General features: G+C 41.3%; 1 protein-coding gene across 1 annotated transcript in view; it reads left to right on the top strand.

The window, feature by feature from the left end:
• The window catches only part of hmcn2 (hemicentin 2), a 229065-nt gene that overhangs the window by 141114 nt on the left and 63829 nt on the right, over positions 1-24122 (top strand). The window contains exons 47-57 of the mRNA XM_061906866.1: positions 237-334; positions 5024-5302; positions 9110-9303; positions 16573-16654; positions 18784-18920; positions 19008-19149; positions 19228-19372; positions 21943-22070; positions 22157-22313; positions 23182-23303; positions 23377-23541. Coding sequence (XP_061762850.1) covers positions 237-334; positions 5024-5302; positions 9110-9303; positions 16573-16654; positions 18784-18920; positions 19008-19149; positions 19228-19372; positions 21943-22070; positions 22157-22313; positions 23182-23303; positions 23377-23541 — 1649 coding nt within the window. The remainder of the gene's footprint in view (positions 1-236; positions 335-5023; positions 5303-9109; positions 9304-16572; positions 16655-18783; positions 18921-19007; positions 19150-19227; positions 19373-21942; positions 22071-22156; positions 22314-23181; positions 23304-23376; positions 23542-24122) is intronic.

The raw sequence follows: 24122 nt of genomic DNA, 5'->3' as shown, positions 1-24122 counted from the left end.
CATACCGCGACGTTTTCAACACGACACTTCGCGGGAAATTTAAAATTGCCATTTGTTAAACTAAAAAGGCCGTATTGGCATGTGTTGCAATGTTAATATTTCATCATTGATATATAAACTATCAGACTGCGTGGTCGGTAGTAGTGGGTTTCAGTAGGCCTTTAATAGTTACATGATTACTCGTTTCTAATATGAATTGAAGTGATGCTGACTTTTCCCATTTTCCCATCATTTAGGATTTCTGCTTTACAGTTGTCAGATGCTGGAGTCTACACATGCATAGCTCGCAGTCCGGCTGGTCTGGCTGAGCTCAGCTACGATGTCCAGGTGCAAGGTACCACTGACGTTTAACTTCAAAAGGGCCTTATTCACTTCCACATTCATGACATCATACACTCCAACGGTCAATCATGCCAATTTTGGACGATTTGGAAATGCGATCTAGATAACAGTACCGTATTTTCGGATTATAAATCGCAGTTTTTTTTCTCACAGTTTAATCGGGGGTGCGAGATATACTCTGGAACGAATTATGTGTGGAATTATTAACACATTACCGTAAAATATTAAATAATATTATTTATCTCATTTGGGGAAGAGACGAAGAAAATGTCAGCAATCGTCACACACACGTCAACCAATAAGAATTCGGCGGGGGAAGGTCATGGCAGAAGTGCATTGTGGGTCATGGGATGCTAATTGCTATATGCTATATCCGGGGTAGGGAACCTATGGCTCTAGAGCCAGATGTGGTTTTTTTGATGTATGCATTGCTTAACACGATAAGAAATTAATATGTCCACTGGTAATCGGAGTTAAAAATAATGTTCAAAATACAAAACATTCTCCTGCATTTTAATCCATCCATTCGTTTTCTAACGCATCTGTTCAAGAAGGCGCATTAATGGTAAGAAGTATTCTATTTATTATTGGTTAGCTTCAGAATAAAAATGTTATTAAAAATAATATGGGAGTTATTGTACTCAAAAAATGTTGACGTTACTTAAAAATGCACGCATTTAGTTGTATTCAGTGTTAAAAAATAATATAAAGCTCTCATGGAAATACATTTTAAAATATTCGGCTTTCATGGCTCTCTCAGCCAAAAAGGTTCCCGACCCCTGTGCTATATGCTACTGCTGTAGCTATTAAAATGGATCATTTCATCGTTGGCGGTAACTTATAAAAACTGAGAAGGGCTGAACAAAAATGGCACCTAAAGGGAAATCATGTACTGCAGATTACAGGCTGGACGTAGTGAAATATGCAGCAGAAAACGACAAGAGGAATCGGCGCATACCTTTGAAGTTGGCAGAGTTGTTTAGAAGCGACATCGAGGAAGAAGATTTCTTGGGATTTATCGATTAGGAGTGACGGATTGTTTGGTAAACGTATAGCATGTTCTATATGTTATAGTTATTTGATTGACTTACCATAATATGTTAGGTTAACATACCAGGCACCTTCTCAGTTGGTTATTTATGCGTCATATAACGTACACTTATTCAGCCTGTTGTTCACTATTCTTTATTTATTTTAAATTGCCTTTCAAATGTTTATTCTTGGTGTTGAATTTTATCAAATAAATTTCCCCCCAAAATGCGACGTATAAATGTTTTTTTCCTTCTTTATTATGCATTTGCGGCCGGTGCGACGTATACTCCGAAGCGACTTATAATCCGAAAAATGCAATACCTATTTTTAGCACGCCAAAGCTTAGGTGGTCTCTGGGAGGCGCTACTGTTGTTATGGTGTGTCTGGAATTATGCAAAAATGCATTTAAGGATGAATAAAAATGTGTGTTGCAAGAAGGTTTTTCAACAATTGAGGCCATAGAGTAATATTCAGGCTGGTATCACCAATTATCCATTATAAATACTTTTTTGCAAATAATGACAATGCGTCTGTTAAAACTTAAAAAGGAGTGTATTAGTGTGTTGCTGATCCTGGGCTCAAAGTCAGAAAAGGGCAGGACATTTTTTTTTGGTCCTTTACACAATATGGAAATTAATGTAAAATTAAATGTGTTAATAGGAAGTTAACTACTTAGCTGTGTGTCCTTTGTAGGTAAAAGTGATTGCCATTTCTTTTGTGTCAACAAATTATTGTCATAATGATTTAATTCACATTATCATAGGCTTGGAAGACATGAAAAGCAGCAAAACACTGGTTTATTATTAGGCTATTTATTGTTAAAGATAAGCACTTTAATATTGAACATTGAACAGTGCAACATGAACTTTGAAAAAAAATAAATAAATGAAATAGATACCCAAATGGAAAAAACTTCAATGTGAAAATCTGTCCTTCTTCCCTTAACTTGATGAAAATCAACCAATCAATCAATGTTTACTTATGTAGCCCTAAATCAGTAGTGTCTCAAAGGGCTGCACAAACCACTACGACATCCTCGGTAGGGCAAGGGAAACTCACACCCAGTGGGACGTCGGTGACAATGATGACCCACACCATTAAGTTGTAACTTATGGTCTTTCTCACTTAAGGCTCAGACTAAACAACTGAAACGCAATACAACTTTATATCTACACCTCTACTGTGAGAGAAATGTGATCAGCCGTAAACAGAGTGCATTTTATTTTGAAAATAAACCCGGTGTTTTATTTTGTATTTTGTACACTACTTCCTGTCCTGCACGATCCGCTCTACTCTGTGCGGGATTTGATGTGCCGTGCTCAACTGATGCGCTGTGCTCCGACGTCCGGCAAAAACAGAAGCTGACACATTGAATTTTAGAATAATACAGCGTTTTTCTGAAATATTACCCATATTAGATGCTGAATAAGTGGACGGCGACTAGACCATAAGTCACAGGTTCAAGTTGCTCCCTTTCCTCTCTCTCACTCACTCACTCGCCCTCTCTCTCTCTGGCGGAAGTGCAGGCTCAAACAACTCTGTATTGCAAGAAAACGTGAAGTTTTCTTGTAATACCGAGTTTGCACTGGCTCCCTGTTCATTTTAGAATTGATTTTAAAACATTGCTGTTTGTTTTTAAATCTTTACATGGACTGGCACCTCAGTATATCTCGGACCTCATCCAAATTTACACTCCTTCGTGCGCTCTGAGGTCCGAGAGCCAGTTCCAGCTCGTGGTGCCCAAGACCAGACTTAAGACCAGGGGAGACAGGGCCTTCTCTGTGGTCGGCCCTAAGCTCTGGAACACTCTGCCCCTCCATGTTCAAACTACTTCCACAGTGGAGTGTTTTAAGTCTCGTCTTAAGACCCACTTTTATTCTTTGGCTTTTAACACGACATGAGTTGTGTGGTCCTCTGTCCTCTGTTTTTTTTTCTACACTTTGATTTCTATTTTACTGTTTTAAAGGGGAACATTATCACAATTTCAAAAGGGTTAAAAACAATAAAAATCAGTTCCCAGTGGCTTGTTGTATTTTTTGAAGTTTTTTTCAAAATTTTACCGGTCTCCGAATATCTCTAAAAAAAGCTTTAAAGTGCTTGATTTTCGCTATTTGCGATGCCACTATCCATTTCCCTGTGAAGTCACACAGTGCTGCCAATGTAAACAAACAACAGCGAATAGCACAGCAAGATATAGCGACATTAGCTCGAATTAAGACTCGGATTTCAGCGGTTTAAGCGATTCAACAGATTACGCATGTATTGAAACGGATGGTTGGAGTATGAAAGTATTGAAGAAGAAACTGAAGCTATTGAGCGAATAGCTATTGACGCTATTCATAGCCATAGCATGGCCGAATAGCTGCGTTAGCATCGCCGGTAAAATGTGCGGACCAAACGATCAGGACTTTCGCATCTTTTGACACTGGAGCAACTTAAATTCGTCGATTGGTAAGTGTTTTTTCCGCATTAAATGTGGGTGGAAGGAAACGCAATATAGTTGCAAATGCATCTGCAGGTTATCCATACATCTCTGTGCCATGTCTGCTTTAGCACCGCCGGTAAATAGCATGTTAGCATCGATTAGCTGGCAGTCAACATCAACAAAACTCACCTTTGTGATTTCTGTGACTTTATCATTGCAAATGCATCTGCAGGTTATCCATACATCTCTGTGCCATGTCTACTTTAGCACCGCCGGTAAATAGCATGTTAGCGTCGATTAGCGTAGCATGTTAACATCGATTAGCTGACAGTCACGCCGCGAGCAAATATGTCTGATTAGCACATAAGTCAACATCAACAAAACTCACCTTTGTGATTTCGTTGACTTTATCATTGCAAATGCATCTGCAGGTTATCCATACATCTCTGTGCCATGTCTGTCATCGCCGGTAAAATGTGGAGACAGTTTGGTACATTCAATGGGTGTCTGGCGGCAGACACTTTCGCATCTTCGGGCCAGTGGTGCAACTTGAATCCCTCCCTGTTAGTGTTGTTACACCCTCCGACAACACACCGTCGAGGCATGATGTCTCCAAGGTTCCAAAAAATAGTCGAAAAAACGGAAAATAACAGAGCTGAGACCCAATGTTTGTAATGTGTTGAAAATGAAAATGGCGGCTGTATTACCTCGGCGACGTCACATTCTGACGTCATCCCCTCCAGAGCGATAAACAGAAAGGCGTTTAATTCTCCAAAATTCACCCATTTAGAGTTCGGAAATGGGTTAAAAAAATATATGGTCTTTTTTCTGCACCATCAAGGTATATATTGACGCTTGCATAGGTTTGGTGATAATGTTCCCCTTTAATTGATTTTACCCTTTAAAATTGTTTTTAATCATATTTGTTTTTATATTGGTTTTATATTTAATTATTATTATTTTTTATTTTTTTATCATTTTATTTTGGAAACGTTATTGTTGTTTAAATGTGCTATATAAATAAAGTGGATTGGATTGGATTTTGCTCACTTAAGTGATGCAATCCTCCGTACTCGAGCTTAGTAGATCACCTTTGCGTGTGCTATCAAGTTTGCCCGTGTTTTAATACATGCACACCTTTAGTAGATCAGGCTTTAACAGTTAAAAAACATATTTCACATAAAGTTTGAGTACTAATGAATCCCAATTCTTATTACACTGCAGTCCCCCCTGGTGTGGATTATGTGGAACCGGTGGAACCAGTAACAGTAGTCAAGGGCTCCTTGGTAACGTTGACCTGTGAAGCCCGTGGCATCCCTCCGCCAACACTGACATGGATGAAGGACGGCCAGCCTTTGTCACTTCATCGGAACCTGCTGCTGGATGGACAGGAGACACGGCTGCAGCTGGCTGACGTGGCCCCCTCAGAAGCAGGCCTTTACAGCTGCGTCGCCAGCAACCAGGCTGGAAGCAGCACAAAGACCTTTAACCTCACCGTACTAGGTAAGTCGAAAACATCTAAATATCCATGCATGCATATATGCATCTGTGTGGATATATATACATATACATAGATACATCTCTCATCTCTATCTTTTTTTTACTATTTATATTACCATATTGTATATGCACCTTAGGAGGATCTGCTCCAATTTCGTTGTTCTTTGCAATAATGACAATAAAACTCTATTCTATTCTATTCTATATCCTAAACCGGGGGTGTCAAAACTGCGGCCCGCGGGTAATTTTTTTAACGGCCCCACGGCACATTTTAAAAATACGATTGAAAAATTTTTAAAACGTAAAAAGTGATATCAAAGAGCAAACGGGTGAAATGTAACAAGAAAATGTTGCAATGTTTACTCTTTAAAAAATAATAATGAATCAAAATCAACGTTATTATGAATTATTGACCTATTCAAGGCTCCAATTATGTCACGTTAAATTTTCCACTTTTAAGGAAAATGTAGCATATTTTGTGAAGTGAAGTGAATTATATTTATATAGCGCTTTTTTCTCTAGTGACTCAAAGCGCTTTACATAGTGAAACCCAATATCTAAGTTACATTTAAACCAGTGTGGGTGGCACTGGGTGTAGGTGGGTAAAGTGTCTTGCCCAAGGACATAACGGCCGTGGCTACGATGGCGTAAGCAGGGATCGAACCTGAAACCCTCAAGTTGCTGGCACGGCCGCTCTACCAACCGAGCTATACCGTGTTTGCCGTATAAAAAACCGAGCTGTTTTTTTTAAAAGAAGTGACTAAAACGAACAAACAAAAATCATAAACAACAATAAAACGTATAATTGACGGATGGATCTGAAGTTGACCTTGAGATTATTGTGTTAAAAGTAAACGGTAAAAAAAAATGTATAATTTATTATCTGACACTTTAATGAGTAAAACCCTTTTGGATCCCCAATAATTTTAGTGTGATTTGTTTTTAAGTGTCATTGCTCAAAAATAAATAATTAATCAAAATCAATGGTGTTATGAGTTATTGACCTTTTTAATGCTCCAATTATAATATAATCTCAAATATTCCAGTTAAAAAAAATATTGGATGAAAATATTGCATATTTTGTGAATTTTCCATAAAATGGTAAATGGGTTATACTTGTATAGCGCTTTTCTACCTTCAAGGTACTCAAAGCGCTTTGACACTATTTCCACATTCACCCATTCACACACACATTCACACACCGATGGCGGGAGCTGCCATGCAAAGCTCTAACCACGACCCATCAGGAGCAAAGGTGAAGTGTCTTGCCCAAGGACACAACGGACGTGACTAGGATGGTAGAAGGTGGGGATTGAACCAGCAACCCTCAGATTGCTGGCACAGCCACTCTACCAACTTTGCCACAAAAATGTTTTTTTTGGTGACAAAAATAGCATACAACTTAAATCTTTAAAATTATTATATTGACCTAATGTTGATCTAGAGCAGGGGTGTCAAACTCATTTTAGATCAGGGGCCACATGGAGAAAAATCTACTCTCATGAGGGCCGGTCTGGTAAAATCACAGCACGATAACTTAAAAATAAAGATAACTTCAGATCTTTGTTTAAAAATAGAACAAGCACTTTCTGCAAATTTACAAATCATTATTCTGTTGGGTTTTTTTGTACAGTTAATAGTATTCTATTTTTTTTTATCGTTATTTACATTTTCTGAATAAATTATGTGATAATGTAAATCAGTCAACTCATTGGTGTTTTCTTTTCAACCTATCAAGATAAATTAAAGGGTGTTATTTATGTAGTTTGATTATTTTCCTCGAATAATATACTAACACCACATAGTTTATTTTGTACATATTTTGTATCATCTACAAATATACAAAGAATTGCTATTGCGACATCCAGTGGACACATTTAGAACAGCAGTTTCTTTCGTTCAAAAATTTCACGTTTATTTTTATACGTGGCAAACTAAATCCCGCGGGCCGGATACAACCTGTTCGCGGGCCTGATTCGGCCCTCGGGCCGTGCGTTTGACACCCATGATCTAGACCAAGGGTAGGGAACCTGTGGCTCTTTTGATGACTGCATCCGGTTCTCGGATAAATCTGAGCTGACATTGTTTAACACGGTAAGTAATGAATAATTCCACTTGTAATCATAGTGTTAAAAATAACATTCAAAATATAAAACATTCTCATGCATTTTTATGTTCAAGAAGTTGCGTTAATGGTAAGAAGTAATTTATTTATTATTGGTTAGTTTTGGGCTTGCCCTCCTGGGGGTTCTTCAGACCACCAAGCACCGACACGAGAGCCTGTTTTAGGGATAAAATATTGTTTTTTTTTTTCAATTAGTCTCTCAGTTGCTTTCCAGCAATTGTCTATTTCTCTTTCGTCCTCATTCGCCCTCTGGCTCCAGCCCCAACTCTGTCTCTCCTCCTGGCTGCCGCTTATAACAGGTCGACAGGTGATTAGATAACAAGGCCCAGGTGGGCCGTCTACGCACCTGTCGCTGATTTCGAGGCCGGTCCTGGCAACATCCTGCTTTGCTGCAGGCCCGCAGGCCACGCCCCCTCCACAGTTAGCTTCAGAATAACAATGTTATTACAAAGAATAAGAGACCTATTGTACTCTGGAAATGTTGGTCTTACTTAAAAATGCACGCGTTTAGTTGTGTTCATCCATCCATTTCCTACCGCTTATTCCCTTTTGGTGTCGCGGGGGCGCTGGCGCCTATCTCAGCTACAATCTGGCGGAAGGCGGGGTACGCTCGGGACAAGTCGCCACCTCATCGCAGGGCCAACACAGATAGACAGACAACATTCACACTCACATTCACACACTAGGGCCAATTTAGTGTTGCCAATCAACCTATCCCCAGGTGCATGTCTTTGGAAATGGGAGGAAGCCGGAGTACCCGGAGGGAACCCACGCATTCACGGGGAGAACTGCAGGAACTTCGTATTGTGAGGCAGACGCACTAACCCCTATCCCACCGTGAAGCCCCCTAGTTGAGTTCAGTGTTAAAAAAAAATATTATATGGCTCTTAGGGAAATACCTTTTAAAATATTTGGCTTCTTGGCTCTCTCAGCCAAAAAGGTTCCCGACCCCTGATCTAGAGATTTAAAACGTGAATAATAATAAAAATAATAATACTGAATAATGACACATTTTTAATATTTTTTTTGCCAAAACCCTTTGCGGTCCCCGGAATCAATCAATCAATCAATCAATGTTTATTTATATAGCCCTAAATTACAAATGTCTCAAAGGACTGCACAAATCATTACGACTACAACATCCTCGGAAGAACCCACAAAAGGGCAAGGAAAACTCACACCCAGTGGGCAGGGAGAATTCACATCCAGTGGGACGCCAGTGACAATGCTGAATATGAGAAACCTTGGAGAGGACCTCAGATGTGGGCAACCCCCCCCCCGCTAGTGGACCGAAAGCAATGGATGTCGAGCGGGTCTAACATGATACTGTGAAAGTTCAATCCATAGTGGCTCCAACACAGTCGTGAGAATCAAGCCTGAGTGGAGGCCGAAATTTATATTTTTTATACATATATTGTATTGTTTTTTAAAATAAAAAATATCAAAACGGCCCCCGCTTGCTTTGAATTTTCAGTGTGCGGCCCTCAGTGGAAAAAGTTTGGACACCCCTGTCCTAAACCATTTGTGCTTTTATACTATGTTGTGGGGTAAATATAACCTTGCATACACAATAAAGGAAGGTTGTTTTTTATCAATAAACAACAGGAATGATCTGTTTTTGCAACCTAAAACTTAAATCTGTTTTGACCATTTTAGTAATAATACCTTTCCTTATCATAATCCAGAGCCTCCAAGGATATCCCGCTCTCAGGGCACCCCAGAGGAGCTGACCATTGCAGTTAACAGCCCACTGGAGCTGGAGTGCTTGGCAGAGGGAGTACCCCCTCCCACCCTAAGCTGGCTCAAGGATGGTCAGTCCCTGGAAGGGAATGACATCATTCAGGAGGACGGACACATTCTCAGTATCAGCAAAGTTCAGGTACAAAGTAGTTGCCCAATGGAGACAGTGTAGTAGACACTAAGGCCCTGATCTAATAAAGCAGACCTGGGAAAATTAAGGCCTGTTAAGCTTTTCAATCTGGCCCGCCGGACATTTCCAAATAATTTTTTTAGATCTTTAAGATGGAAAGTGTAGCTGCTATTATGATGTGCAGTGATGTTTTCTAATTGCCACAGTTAATTGTTGTTGAACCCCAAGATGCAGAGATAGAGGCAGGCATGGAGTGAGCAAACATGATTTTAATATAAATATTAAGACAAAACCAAACAAAGGGTTCAAACCAAAAGCGCGCACGTGGGCGGATAAAAAACAAAAGGCCTTTAGCATAGAAGCTAACAAAAAAACAAAAAGGAACTTTAGCATGGAAGCTAGAGGATAACAAACAGAAAAACTGGAAATAGCTATGGCTAACAAAAACAGCTTATCGCTACGACGACCAGGACAAGATGTAGCACGACAGGTAATAGCTGAAATGATGCAAAAAGACACAAGAGTGACATGTGGCAACGACAATACAAATGACAATACAATGATCCAGCCACTGACACAAGACAAAGGAGGTACAAATAGGAGCCGGCTGATTGGCAACAGGTGTGGCCAGATGCCAATCAGCTGCAGCTGAAGGGGAACACAGTACTCAGGGAACAAGACAGGAAGCTGACAAAATAAGAGCACTAGACAGGAACTAAGGACAGGAAATACTAAACACACTGAGGAGGAACACAGCACTCAGGGAACAAGACAGAAAGCTGACAAATTGAGAGCACTTGACAGGAACTAAAAGACAGGAAATACTAAACACAGGAAACAGACAAATGCAGAGGAAAAAACTGAAACATAGACAAATTGTCTTCAACTATACTAAGTATTCCAATGGTCGGAATCTGCACTTTTGCATGATATCACCAATCAGCATTCACCAAAATAATTCCCGGGCGTGGCCACCGCTGCTACTCACTGCTCCCCTCACCTCACAGGGGGTGGAACAAGGGTACAAGTCAAATGCAGAGGGTAATTTCACCTCACCTAGTGTGTATGTGACTATCAGTGGTACTTTAACTTCAAAGGCCTACTGAAATGAGATTTTCTTATTTAAACGGGGATAGCAGGTCCATTCTATGTGTCATACTTGATCATTTCGCGATATTGCCATATTTTTGCTGAAAGGATTTAGTAGAGAACATCGACGATAAAAATCGCAACTTTTGGTCGCTAATAAAAAAGCCTTGCCTGTACCGGAAGTAGCAGACGATGTGCGCGTGACGTCACGGGTTGTAGGGCTCCTCACATCTGAACATTGTTTATAAACATAGCCACCAGCAGAAAGAGAGATTTGGACCAAGATTTCACCATTAATTTGAGCGAGGATGAAAGATTTGTGGATGAGGAAAGTTAGAGTGAAGCACTAGGGAAAAAAAAAAAAAGGCGAGGGCAGTGAGAGCGATTCAGATGTTATTAGACACATTTACTAGGATAATTCTGGAAAATCCCTTATCTGCCTATTGTGTTACTAGTGTTTAGTGAGATTTTATAGTACCTGAAAGTCGGAGGGTTGTGGTCACGGGTGTGGTGACCGCCAGTGTCTCTGAGGGAAGCCACGCAGCTGCAGCAGGACGGAAGCTCAGCTGATGTCTCCGGTAAGAGCCGACTTATTACCACCATTTTCTCACCGAAAACTGCCGGTTGACATGTGGTCGGGATCCATGTTCGCTTGACCGCTTTGATCCATAGTAAAGCTTCACCTTCGGGAATTTTAAACAAGGAAACACCGCCTGTGTTTGTGATGCTAAAGGCTAAAAGCTTCCCACCTCCATCTTTCTATTTTGACTTCTCCATTATTAATTGAACAAATTGCAAAAGATTCAGCAACACAGATGTCCAGAATACTGTGTAATTATGCGATTAAAGCAGACTACTTATAGCTTGGATCGGGCTGGAAAAAAATGTCCGCTACAACCCGAGACGTCACGCGCACTCGTCATCATAAGCGTCATCATTCCGCGACGTTTTCAACAGGATACCTCGCGGGAAATTTAAAATTGCAATTTAGTAAACTAAAAAGGCCGTATTGGCATGTGTTGCAATGTTAATATTTCATCATTGATGTATAAACTATCAGACTGCGTGGTCGGTAGTAGTGGGTTTCAGTAGGCCTTTAATATACTAGTTTCTATGTTAATCTAAACAGTTACTATGGTATTCTAATTAGTTACTACGGTATTCTAAGTCACAGCTGGATCGGACATGGCGTGAAGGTAAAAACATGATGTTAATCTTAACTCGGAAAAAAAGGAACAAACGAAAGGCTCTCTCAGCAGAGGTTCAAAACCTGGCTAAGAAAACAAAACTACCACAAAGGCAAAACTATGGACATAAAACAAAACGTGCAAACTATGGCATGAATAAAGAAAACTTACTTGGAATGAGAAAATAGCATGAAAAAGAGCTGCATGGATCATCAGCATGAATAACAAGGGTGTGTACAGGGTGATGTCGCCAGCTGACTGCCTGGCAACTACAGGCTTAAATAGTGCTGTCGTGATTAACAACGGGTGCGTGAGTCGAAATATATCAGGTGCGTGATATGAAGACAGGTGAAAAATAACGGGTTGTCATGGAAACAAAACAGGGAGTCAAAAAACAGGAACACTACATATTTCGTTGTATTTTTGTTGCATTTCGCTTGATTGTAAAATATGTCAATCGGGAGGGTGTGTAATGTTCATATGTTCATTTAATCAATGTTTACTTATATAATCCTAAATCACGAGTGTCTCAAAGGGCTGCACAAGCCACAACGACATCCTCGGCTCAGAACCCACATGTTGTCAATATTCAGTGTTTTATCATTCATAGTTAATATTGTAAATCTCACATTCTTTATTTTCATGTACATTCCGGGTGTCTCATTCAGTAAAAAATTTGAAATTCCATTTCTTTTTTTAATGTGGTCTGTCATAACATTTTAGCTTTCAATCAGACATTATTGTGAGGTTTTGTATTAGTGTCCCTAAAAATAGATATACCGGTTCCCCAGACACATTTCTTTCTCTAAATGTGGCCCCCGAGTCAAAAAAATTGCCCAGGCTTGTACTAAAGGTTTGTATGTAAAACATATGCAAACTTGATACCGTACACAAAGCAGATCTACCGGTACTAAGATTATGCGCAGAGGAATTTGTCTTCTATATGAGTAAAAAAGAGAGTGCAATCCATTTAGCGTGTAGGTCTTAATGTATATGGAGAAATATATAGATTATTAAATTGCCTATAATAGTGGCAAATATAAACATTTAGCGCTTGCAATGCGATTTTTATCAAGCTTGAACTTGCCTGGCGTCTCTATTTGGCACATCTGGAATATTTGTGAAAACTCCCACACAGATGTGTGCACCGCGGTCAGAAAGAGGCTATCAGTGCAATATGAAAAACTATAAAAAGAGAATCTTCAGTGCTCATGTTGACGATTGACACATATTCAAACATGACATGACGAAAATACTCTGTTGGGTGCAGTTGAAATACAATATGAACAATTAAATAACTTGTGAAAAATATATACATAAATACTAGTACAAACAGTGTAGGCTATTGGGACAAATTCAATATACTAATGGTCCACGGATAAAAACTGTTTTTAACTTGTTTTTTCCTACTCTTTTGTGACCAATCTCTCTTCCCTGATAGCAGCAGGTTGAACAAGTGCTGACCAGAGCGAGAGTTGTCCACCAGGATGTCAGGTTCAAACACTGATGACATCTATTAATCAGACAAGCAGCAAGGAATCATGCAGAGACAGAATTCAATTTAGCTCATGAGGAGAACGCATGGCGCTGCACACTTAGTCACAGCCTCGCCCTACGCTCTAAGGTTCAGCTCCCGCGCCCCTCTTTTTATTCAGAGTTCCATAGTCAACATCACTGAGGCCACCTCTAAAAGGAGGGGTCATATATAGTATGCAAAGCAGGTCCAGGACGCACAGTACGTGACGGCATGGGCTGGGGGCCTTGAAGTGGCTGTTAGCGGTTAAAACAAAGATAAAATCTGTGGCTGGGGCCACCCCTCAGACAGGAAGTTTTGTTCTTGCATTGATTAGAAACAGTCTAACTTGAGCACAACAGCTAATAACTGAAGAAACGGACTTTAAGCATACTAAAGTTAGTGTGATAATATATACATAATTATTCTAACACAGGATTTTTCTTTGCTCATCCGAGACTGCGAGATCGAGCAATGTCCTCCAGGGAGGGTAGAGGGCAGACTATAATCTTCTCCGCTGTCTTGTTCACTCTTTGCAGAGCCTTCCTTTCTGTAATAGAGCAGACAAAAAAACACAATTATTCAGTACATCAGCTCCGGCTCTATGTTGGCCCCCAAAAAAAGATATCTACAGTTTCTCCCTAAGTTGGTTCCTCTGCAGCATACGAAGGAAGTGGAGTCTCTGCTGTGCCTTTTTGACCAGTTCTGAAGTGTTGGCAGTGAGGTCCTCCGAGATGAAAGTTCCCAGGAACTTAAAAGGAGGTCACTGCCTCCACACATCCACTTACTTCCAGTTCCCCTTGCTGTCTTTTAATATCAATGCCAATCTATTTGGTCTTTGTAGTGTTCAGCCTCAGGCTATTTTTGGTGCACAACCCTGGCATTTCCTCTCTGTAGACTGTTTCATCACCCCCACTTGATCTGGTCCTCCACTGAGGTGTCGCCAGCCAACTTAATGATGGTGTTCGAGGGATGAATGGAGACCCAGGCACAGGTATGAACAGGAGGGGGGCTCAAAGCAAAGCCTTGAGGGGAGCCAGTGCTGACTGACGGTGTGGAGGAGCATAGTTGATCCACCTCAACAACCTGAGGTTGGTTGGGCAGAAAGGAGGAACAGATGAGAGGAGGTAGACCCAGGAAGGAACAGATGAGAGGAAGTAGACCCAGGAAGCTCAGCTTCTCCACAAGGATGTCGGGGATTATGGTATATAATTGAATTGAGCTGTATTCGAGAGTTCTAGATGTTCTCCAGTTGACTGGAGAGCAGTGGTGATGGTGTCCTCTTTGGGCCGGTTTATCCCGTATAGGTAAACTGGAGAGGATCAAAGTTTTGGCAGAGGCAGGCTTTGATTGATTGGAAAACGAGCCTTTCAAAACACTTCTTAAACACAGACGTCAATGCTACTGTTCTTTGATCATTTAAGTCTTTTACGGCTGTCCGTTTGGGGATTGGAATGACAGTGGCTGCATTAAGTCAGGGCAGGACTTGGGCTTGTGCCAAAGATGAATTGAATATCCATGTTAGTGCCACCGCCAGTTGATCTGCACAGTCCCAGAACACCTTTCCCGATATGCCGTCCGACCCAGACGCTATACGTGGGTTTTAAGTCTCACCTTAAAACTCATTTGTATACTCTAGCCTTTAAATAGACTCCCTTTTTAGACCAGTTGATCTGCCGTTTCTTTTCTTTTTCTTCTATGTCCCACTCTCCCTTGTGGAGGGGGTCCGGTCCGATCCGGTGGCCATGTACTGCTTGCCTGTGTATCGGCTGGGGACATCTCTGCGCTGCTGATCCGCCTCCGCTTGGGATGGTTTCCTGCTGGCTCCGCTATGAACGGGACTCTCGCTGCTGTGTTGGATCCGCTTTGGACTGGACTCTCGCGACTGTGTTGGATCCATTATGGATTGAACTTTCACAGTATCATGTTGGACCCGCTCGACATCCATTGCTTTCCTCCTCTCCAAGGTTCTCATAGTCATCATTGTCACCGACGTCCCACTGGGTCATTATTTTCACCGATGTCCCACTGGGTGTGAGTTTTCCTTGCCCTTATGTGGACCTACCGAGGATGTCGTAGTGGTTTGTGCAGCCCTTTGAGACACTAGTGATTTAGGGCTATATAAGTAAACATTGATTGATTGATTGATTGATGATCTGTGGTCTGGATCATGTTTAGTTCGGTTATTTTCTGTTAGTTTGGACTCCCTTTGTTGTTTGTGTACCTTGTGAGTTAGTTTGGTCACCATGGTAACGTATTAATTTCACCTGCTGCGGGTTCCAGATGCACACCTGTTTTTGTTAATTACTTTCCTATTTAAGCCTGCCTTGTCCCGTCAGTCGGTATTGGTCCCTTGTTTGCGGTATGCAACTGTTTCGTTGGTATTTACTAGATTTATTGTTACCTGATCCTGTGCTAGTGTTAGCATTAGCTTCTGTGCTTTCGCCACGCGTTTCTTTTCGTCTGTTTTTGTACCAGTGTTTTTGTTATTAAATCATTCTTACCTTTACGTTGTTGTCCGGAGTGTCTATGTTTGCGTTGGAGGAAAGATCCCACATTAAAATGCGACCCACACGTGACGGGTTTCTAGCCTACAGCAGGGGTCACCAACCTTTTTGAAACCAAGAGCTACTTTTTGGGTACTGATTAATGCGAAGGGCTACCAGTTTGATACACACTTAAATAAATTGCCAGAAATAGTCAATTTGCTCAATTTACCTTTAATAAATAAATCTGTATGCATATAAAAAAAAATGGGTATTTCTGTCTGTCTTTCGTCGTACATTTTTTTTCCTTTTACGGAAGGTTTTTTGTAGAGAATAAATGATGAAAAAAACACTTAATTGAACGGTTTAAAAGAGGAGAAATCACGAAAAAAAATGAAAATTTTATTTTGAAACATAGTTTATCTTCAATTTCGATTCTTTAAAAATCAAAATTTCACCGAAAAAAAATGAAAAGAAAAACTAAGGGACAGAATCCTTTTTTTTTTTTTTCTTTGTCTTGAAAAAGGGACGTTTTTGTCATGAAAAAGGGAGGTGTTTGTGGTTGGTGCACTAATTGTAAGTGTATATTGTGTTTTTTATGTTTATTTAATAAATAAATAAAAAATAAAAAAATAATTTATTTATTTATTTATTTATTTATTTTTAGATAAAAATGAATAAAAAAATCTTCTGAGGCCCGGTACCAATCGGGCCACAGCCCGGTGGTTGGGGACCACTGTCTTAAGGGCTTAATTGGAGACAGTTTATTTGTGTTTTCATATCAAATATAAGAGTTATATTTTTAAAAACAAACTCTTGCAATATGCATTTCCTGCCTCCGCCTAATTCGAGTGCACGATTGCAGTTAGTGCCAGCGTCTCCCACAGCTTACCGCTAAAAAGTTGGCAAGGTTGTAGATCGCACTGTAAGACAGCGCCTAACAGTAAGCATCACTTTATGCAAGAGATAATCAACCTGATTGTATTGTATTCTCTTCTTCAAGGTTGAGGATGCAGGTCTATATACTTGCTTGGCCAGCAGTCCGGCTGGAGAGGATGGGAGAAACCATTGGATCCGCGTGCAAGGTAAGCAAAGTTGTTACCACGTGCTGTTCAGTTTAAAGGTAAACGTTTATCTAGAGCAGAGTGGGCCAAAATTTAAAACTCAACAAAGCCGCGGGCCAAGGTTGAACAAATTAACCTTTTAATAGGGACCCAAACAAGTTTTGCATTGAACATTGAACAAGCAAGGCTTATATAACTTTATAGTGACATGCAAAATCGAGTTTCAAATAATAATAATAATAATAAAAAAATATCAATGGCATATCAAAAAAAATTTAAATACAAATTCATGTTTCTTTTCTATTTGCAGCCTTCTGAGGTAAATATCAAAATATATCGTAGTGTCCCGAAAGAGTTAGTGCTGCAAGGGGGTCTGGGTATTTGTTCTGTTGTGTTTATGTTATGTTACAGTGCAGATGTTCTCCCGAACTTTGTTTGTCATTCTTGTTTGGTGTGAGTTCACAGTGTGGCGCATATTTGTAACAGTGTTAAAGTTGTTTATGCGGCCACCCTCAGTGTGACCTGTATGGCTGTTGACCAAGTATGCCTTGCATTCACTTATGTGTGTGTAGTAATTATGCGAGTGGGCCTGCACGCTGTTTGTATGGAGGAAATGCGGACGTGACGACAGGTTGTAGAGAATGCTAAAGGCAGTGCCTTTAAGGCACGCCCTCAATATTGTTGCCCGGGTGAAAATCGGGAGAATGCTTGCTTGCCCCGGGAGATTTTCGGGAGGGGCACTGAACTTCGGGAGAAATTGCGGTGTTACAGCCAGGGGCGCCGAAAAGGGGGGGTAAAGGAGACGGATTCTAGGGGCCCATGATGGAGGGGGGCCCAGAGAAGCCCCTAATGATGATGAAATTATTTGTTGGGGGCCCTGTAAATATTATTTTCATGGGGCCCAAAATCCCTAGCGGCGCCTCTGGTTACAGCGGCACCGCTGCTGTGTAATAACGGCGGGCCAGCTGTAATGTTACTTTCATACTGCCTCAAGGGCCAAATTAAATTACACGGCGGGCCAAAAATGGCCCGCCGGCCAGAGTTTGACACCCATGGTCTAGAGCCTTATTCACTTTCATTACACTGTTTATGCCAATGTAACTTATCCATAGGGCCCGTTGTAGGGCCGCAAGCGACTCCTAAAACGAAAACCTTTTCTCAGCTGTCATAGGTATGGGCTGCAGCGATACTCACTTTTAATACACTTTTCCTGCACTTGTAGCAGTAATGACAATCTGAAAAAAGCAGAAGCCGATTATTTCTTGCTTTACAAATATTTAAAAATTCACCAGATGCATACATTTCATGATTTTGAGCCAATGTACATGTTTTCCGTTGAAAAAATCCGGAGGCACACCACCACCAGAAGTCATTAAAAAAACGAAACTTTGTTGACAGTAAAAAGTCGTTGTCGCAATTGTTGGATATGATTTCAAACCATAACCAAGCATGCATCACTATAGCTCTTGTCTCAAAGTAGGTGTACTGTCACCACCAGTCACATCCCAGTTTTTTACTGTTTCCCTGCGTGTACTGTTTTAGTTCTTCTCTTGCGCCCCTATTTTGGTGGCTTTTCCTCTTTTGTTGGTATTTTCCTGTAGCAGTTTCATGTCTTCCTTTGAGCGCTATTCCCCGCACATGATTTGTTTTAGCAATCAAGAATATTGAAGTTGTTTTTATCCAGAACATTTTTTGGGAAGCTGTTTTTATACCCAATCATGGCACCCACCTGTTCCCAATTAGCCTGCACACCTGTGGGATGTTCCAAATAAGTGTTTGATGAGCATTCATCAACTTTATCAGTGTTTATCGCCACCTTTTCCAACTTCTTTGTCACGTGTTGCTGGCATCAAATTCTAAAGTTAATGATTATTTGCACAAAAAAAAAAAAGTTTATCAGTTTGAACATCAAATATGTTGTCTTTGTAGCATATTCAACTGAATATGGGTTGAAAATCATTGTATTGCGTTTATATTTACATCTAACACAATTTCCCAACTCATATGGAAACGGGGTTTGTAATTGTCTAATTAGTCTGTCTGAGCCAGTATGAACATTACAGAACATTAAGTCAATATGTTGTCGTTTACACTGCAGTATTTGAACACGCATGCTGATGTTATCTGAATACAAATTCTTCACATTTCAGTCCCACCGACGCTTCTTGGCTCTGAAGATGTGAGAACGTTGACGGTGCCAGTTAATGGACATTTGACCCTGGAGTGCCTGGCGGACAGTGACCCTCCTCCTGATATCGAGTGGTTCAAAGATGAGGTCAAGATGCCGGTATGTGGTTTGTATGCAAGGAATTGGGAAAAAAAAAAAAGATAACACATTTGTGACTCACAAATCTCCTTGTCCTTTTTCATTCAGCTGGGTGGTCGTATTCAGCGGCTTGCGGGAGGACAGTACCTTGAGATACAAGATGCTAGAACCGAGGACAGTGGCCATTACAGTTGTGTGGTCACCAACATGGCTGGCAGCACCAGTCTCTTTTTTACGGTGGAGATTCTCTGTAAGTTGCTCTGTAAAAACGGCTTGAAGTCATTCTACGAATGTAACACACGTTCAACAATTCTTTCTGCCTTTCTAGTGCCGCCAGTTATAAAGGAGAGCAGCGCGGTAGTGACAGCTCATTTGGGCCAGGATGCAGTTATACCCTGTGAAGTCCAGGATGGCTCATCGCCAACGATTATGTGGAGAAAAGATGGCTTCCCAATAATTCACGATAATAGCAAGTAGGTTTTCATTTTGTGTTGACGTTGTTAGAAACGGCAGTTAAAGGCCTACTGAAACCCACTACTACCTACCACACAGTCTGATAGTTTATATATCAATGATGGAATATTAACATTGCAACACATGCCAACTTTAGTTTACTAATGTGCAAATTAAAATTTCGCGCTGAAAAATCTGTCTGAAAATGTATTTTGTGCCTGCATCGTTCCCAGCTATTAAGTCGTCTGTTTACATCGCAAAATTCCACAGTATTCTGGACAGCTGTGTTGGTTAATCTTTTGCAATTTGTTCAATGAACAATGGAGACATCAAAGAAGAAAGCTGTCAGTGGGAAGCGGTGTCTTGCAGCCGGCTTTAGCAACACAAACACAGCCGGTGTTTCATTGTTTACATTCCTGAAAGATGACAGTCAAGCTTTACTATGGAACAGAGATGTCAAGCGGACACGGTTGGATTGGACCACACACACAAAGTACAGTGTAATAATAATGATAATGATTTATATCGCGCTTTTCTATTGTTAGATACTCAAAGCGCTCACATTGAAGTGGGAACCCATCATTCATTCACACCTGGTGGTGGTAAGCTACATCTGTAGCCACAGCTGCCCTGGGGTAGACTGACGGAAGCGTGGCTGCCAGTTTGCGCCTACGGCCCCTCCGACCACCACCAATCATTCGTTCATCATTCATTCACCAGTGTGAGCGGCACCGGGAGCAAGGGTGAAGTGTCCTGCCTAAGGACACAACGGCAGCGCTTTTTTGGATGTCAATAGGTGGGAAGCGAACCTGCAACCCTCAGGTTTTTGCAGCGATCATTTTTACAATTCTGTATTCTAGGTAGGTCTTTATTGTCATTGCAACAAGTACAACAAAACTTTATTTTCAGCACAAACCTGTTCAAGATTAGACAATGAAACTTTATTTTCAGCACAAACCTTTTTCAAGATTAGACAACAAAACTTTATTTTCAGCACAAACTTGTTCAAGATTAGACAAACAAACAGTGTACAAGGTTACAGAACAAGAACGCTGATGGGTCGCCATTTTTCTTTGTCATGAAAAAGGGACATTTTTGTCATGAAAAAGAGACATTTTTGTCATGAAAAAGAGACATTTTTGTCATGAAAAAGGGAGCTTTTTGTGGTTGGTGCACTAATTGTAAGTGTATATTGTGTTTCTTATGTTGATTTAATTTAAAACAAAAAAAAATATTTTTTTTTTAAATAAAAACTTATTCTGCGGCCCAGCCCTGTTGGGGACCACTGCCCTAACTAACTCCTTTTTCAAACTGTCTTTTTCAGATTATGTACTTTTTATGTTTAAATGCTTACTGAAATGAGATGTTCTTATTCAAACGGGGATAGCAGGTCCATTCTATGTGTCATACTTCATCATTTCGCGATATTGCCATGTTTTTGCTGAAAGGATTTAGTGGAGAACATCGACGATAAAGTTTGCAACTTTTGGTCGCTAATAAAAAAGCCTTGCCTTTACCGGAAGTAGCAGACGATGTGCGTGTAATGTCACGGGTTGTAGGGCTCCTCACATCCTTAAATTGTTTATAATCATAGCCAGCAGCAGCTAGAGCTATTCGGACCGAGAAAGCGACAATTTCCCCATTAATTTGAGCGAGGATTAAAGATTCGTGGATGAGGAAATTTAGAGTGAAGGACTAGAAAAATTGGCCCTGCGATGAGGTGTCGACTTGTCCAGGGTGTACGCCACCTTCCGCCCGATTGTAGCTGAGATAGGCGCCAGCGCCCCCCACCACCCCAAAAGGGAATAAGCGGTAGAAATGGATGGACTAGAAAAAAAAAAAAAAAGGCAAGGGCAGTGAGAGCGATTCAGATGTTTTTAGACACATTTACTACAATAATTCTGGAAAAGTCCTTATCTGCTATTGTGTTGCTAGTGTTTTAGTGAGATTAAATAGTACCTGAAAGTCGGAGGGGTGTGGCCACGGGTGTGTTGACGCCAGGGTCTCTGAGGGCTGGCTGCAGCAGATGTATCCGGTAAGAGGCGACTTATTAACACAATTTTCTCACCGAAAACTGCCGGTTGACATGTAGTCGGGACCCATGTTCGCTTGACCGCTCTGATCCATAGTAAAGCTTCATCTTCGGGAATTTTAAACAAGGAAACAGTGTGTTTGTGTGGCTGAAGGCTAAAAGCTTCCCACCTCCATCTTTCTACTTTGACTTCTCCATTATTAATTGAACAAATTGCAAAAGATTCAGCAACACAGATGTCCAGAATACTGTGTAATTATGCGATTAAAGCAGACTAGCTTGGATCGGGCTGGAAAATAATGTCCGCTACAACCCGAGACGTCAAAGGCACGCGTCATCATACCGCGACGTTTTCAACACGACACTTGGCGGGAAATTTAAAATTGCAATTTAGTAAACTAAAAAGGCCGTATTGGCATGTGTTGCAATGTTAATATTTCATCATTGATATATAAACTATCAGACTGCATGGTGGGTAGTAGTGGGTTTCAGTAGGCCTTTAAGTATTCGTCCTACACATGTTAACCAGTAGATGAATGCTTTGGGACATTATTTTAGGTACAGCATGCTATCTGAAGGCTCCTTGCGTGTGCAAGAGGTTCAGCTGAGCGATGCTGGCCGCTACCACTGCACGGCATCAAACCAGGCGGGCTCAGACCACAGGGGAATGGATCTTCGAATATTTGGTAAGAGAACACGTCTTCGCTGTTTTTCAGCACATAGATGAGATGATAGTCGTGAAAATGCTGGAATGTGTTCTATGTCCTCTTAGTGGGTCCTTCGGTCAGCCCAGGTCCGTTCAATGTGACAGTAACCATGGGGCTCAGAGCTGTCCTGAGCTGTGAGACTACAGGAATACCACCCCCTAAAGTATCTTGGAAAAGGAATGGCTCCCCTCTTGATGTCAATCAGCAACCTGGTGCATACAGGTGCGGTTTTATTGAAATAAAAACTAAAATAGTTCAAATATAGACCAAGACAGGACCTGATCTACTAAGACCCATTGATTGGTTGATTGTAAACCCAAATACCACACACTAACCAGTAGGGCTGTGAATCTTTGGGTGTCCCGCGATTCGATTCAATATCGATTCTTGGGGTCACGATTCGATAATATATCGATTTTTTTCGATTCGATTCGATTCTCGATCCAAAAACGATATTTTTCCGATTCAAAAGGATTCTGTATTCATTCAATACATAGGATTTCAGCAGGATCTACCCCAGTCTGCTGACATGCTAGCAGAGTAGTAGATTTAAAAAAAAAAAGCTTTTATAATTGTAAGGGAGAATATTTTATGTGTGTGTGACGGGGCTCTCCCTTAGAGATAGGGTGAGAAGCTCTGCCATCCGGGAGGAACTCAAAGTAAAGCCGCTGCTCCTCCACATCGAGAGAAGCCAGATGAGGTGGTTCGGGCATCTAGTCAGGATGCTACCCGAACGCCTCCCTAGGGAGGTGTTTAGGACACGTCCAACCGTTAGGAGGCCACGGGGAAGACCCAGGACACGTTGGGAAGACTATGTCTCCCGGCTGGCCTGGGAACGCCTCGGGATAGACGAAGTGGCTGGGGAGAGGGAAGTCTAAGTTTCCCTGCTTAGGCTGTTGCCCCCGCGACCCGACCTCGGATAAGCGTAAGAAGATGGATGGATGACCACTAAAGGGTAACACCGGAATAAGTTTTTCAACTTGTTTAAGTCGGGGTCCACTTAAATCAATTCATGGTTGTGTGCTGTCGAGTTTGCATGTGTAATTTTTTTGGAAGATCAGGCCCATAGTTTTGCTGTTTTTCTTTGCAGGTTACTATCCTCGGGTTCCTTGGTACTTTTGTCGCCAGCCGATGAGGATGAAGGTTACTTTGAGTGCACTGCTGTTAATGATGTTGGAGAGGAGCGCAGAGTCATCGAGGTCAAGCTGCAAGGTATTGCTTTGGAGGGTGGCATATCAAATAGAGGTATTTAAAAAAAAAATAACCGTTTACATTGTTTTTGAAGTGCCGCCATCTATTGAAGACGACGTCACAACAATCACAGCCGTGAAAATGTCCGCTGTGGAGCTACCTTGTCACGTTGAAGGACGACCTCGGCCTACCGTGTCTTGGAAGAAAAGTGGAGCCCAGCTGGGATCCAGAGGTGGAAGTTATCGCATCCTTCCTACTGGTAAGACAAGGTCTCCTCTAAGATTATTTAACTACTTCATTATTTTTCAGGCAGATTGTGTATTTTTACACTATCTTTCATGGCCAGTTATTTTTGGAAGATAATTTTTTAAGCTAATGGCAACAATATGATATAGCTTCCGGGCTATCTGTGCTGTATCCTGTTAGGGCAGGGGTCGGCAACCTAAAATGTTGAAAGAGCCATATTGGACCATCCATCCATCCATCCGTCCATTTTCTACCGCTTATTCTACCGGAAGGCGGTGTAAACCCTGGACAAGTCGCCAACACAGATAGACAGACAACATTCACACTCACATTCACACACTAGGGACCATTTAGTGTTGCCAATCAACCCATCCCCAGGTGCATGTCTTTGGAAGTGGGAGGAAGCCGGAGTACCCGGAGGGAACCCACGCATTCACGGGGAGGACATGCAAACTCCACACAGAAAGATACCGAGCCTGGCATTGAGCCAAGTACTGCAGGACCTTTGTATTGTGAGGCAGACGCACTAAACCCTCTGCCACCGTGAGACCAAAATTACAAAAACAAATACCGTATTTCCTTGAATTGCCGCCG

The sequence above is a fragment of the Nerophis ophidion genome, linkage group LG07 (genome assembly GCF_033978795.1).
Source record: "Nerophis ophidion isolate RoL-2023_Sa linkage group LG07, RoL_Noph_v1.0, whole genome shotgun sequence".
NCBI lineage: Eukaryota > Metazoa > Chordata > Actinopteri > Syngnathiformes > Syngnathidae > Nerophis > Nerophis ophidion.
Note: the sequence above shows the minus strand (reverse complement) of the source record. Positions and strands in the feature narration are given on the sequence as shown.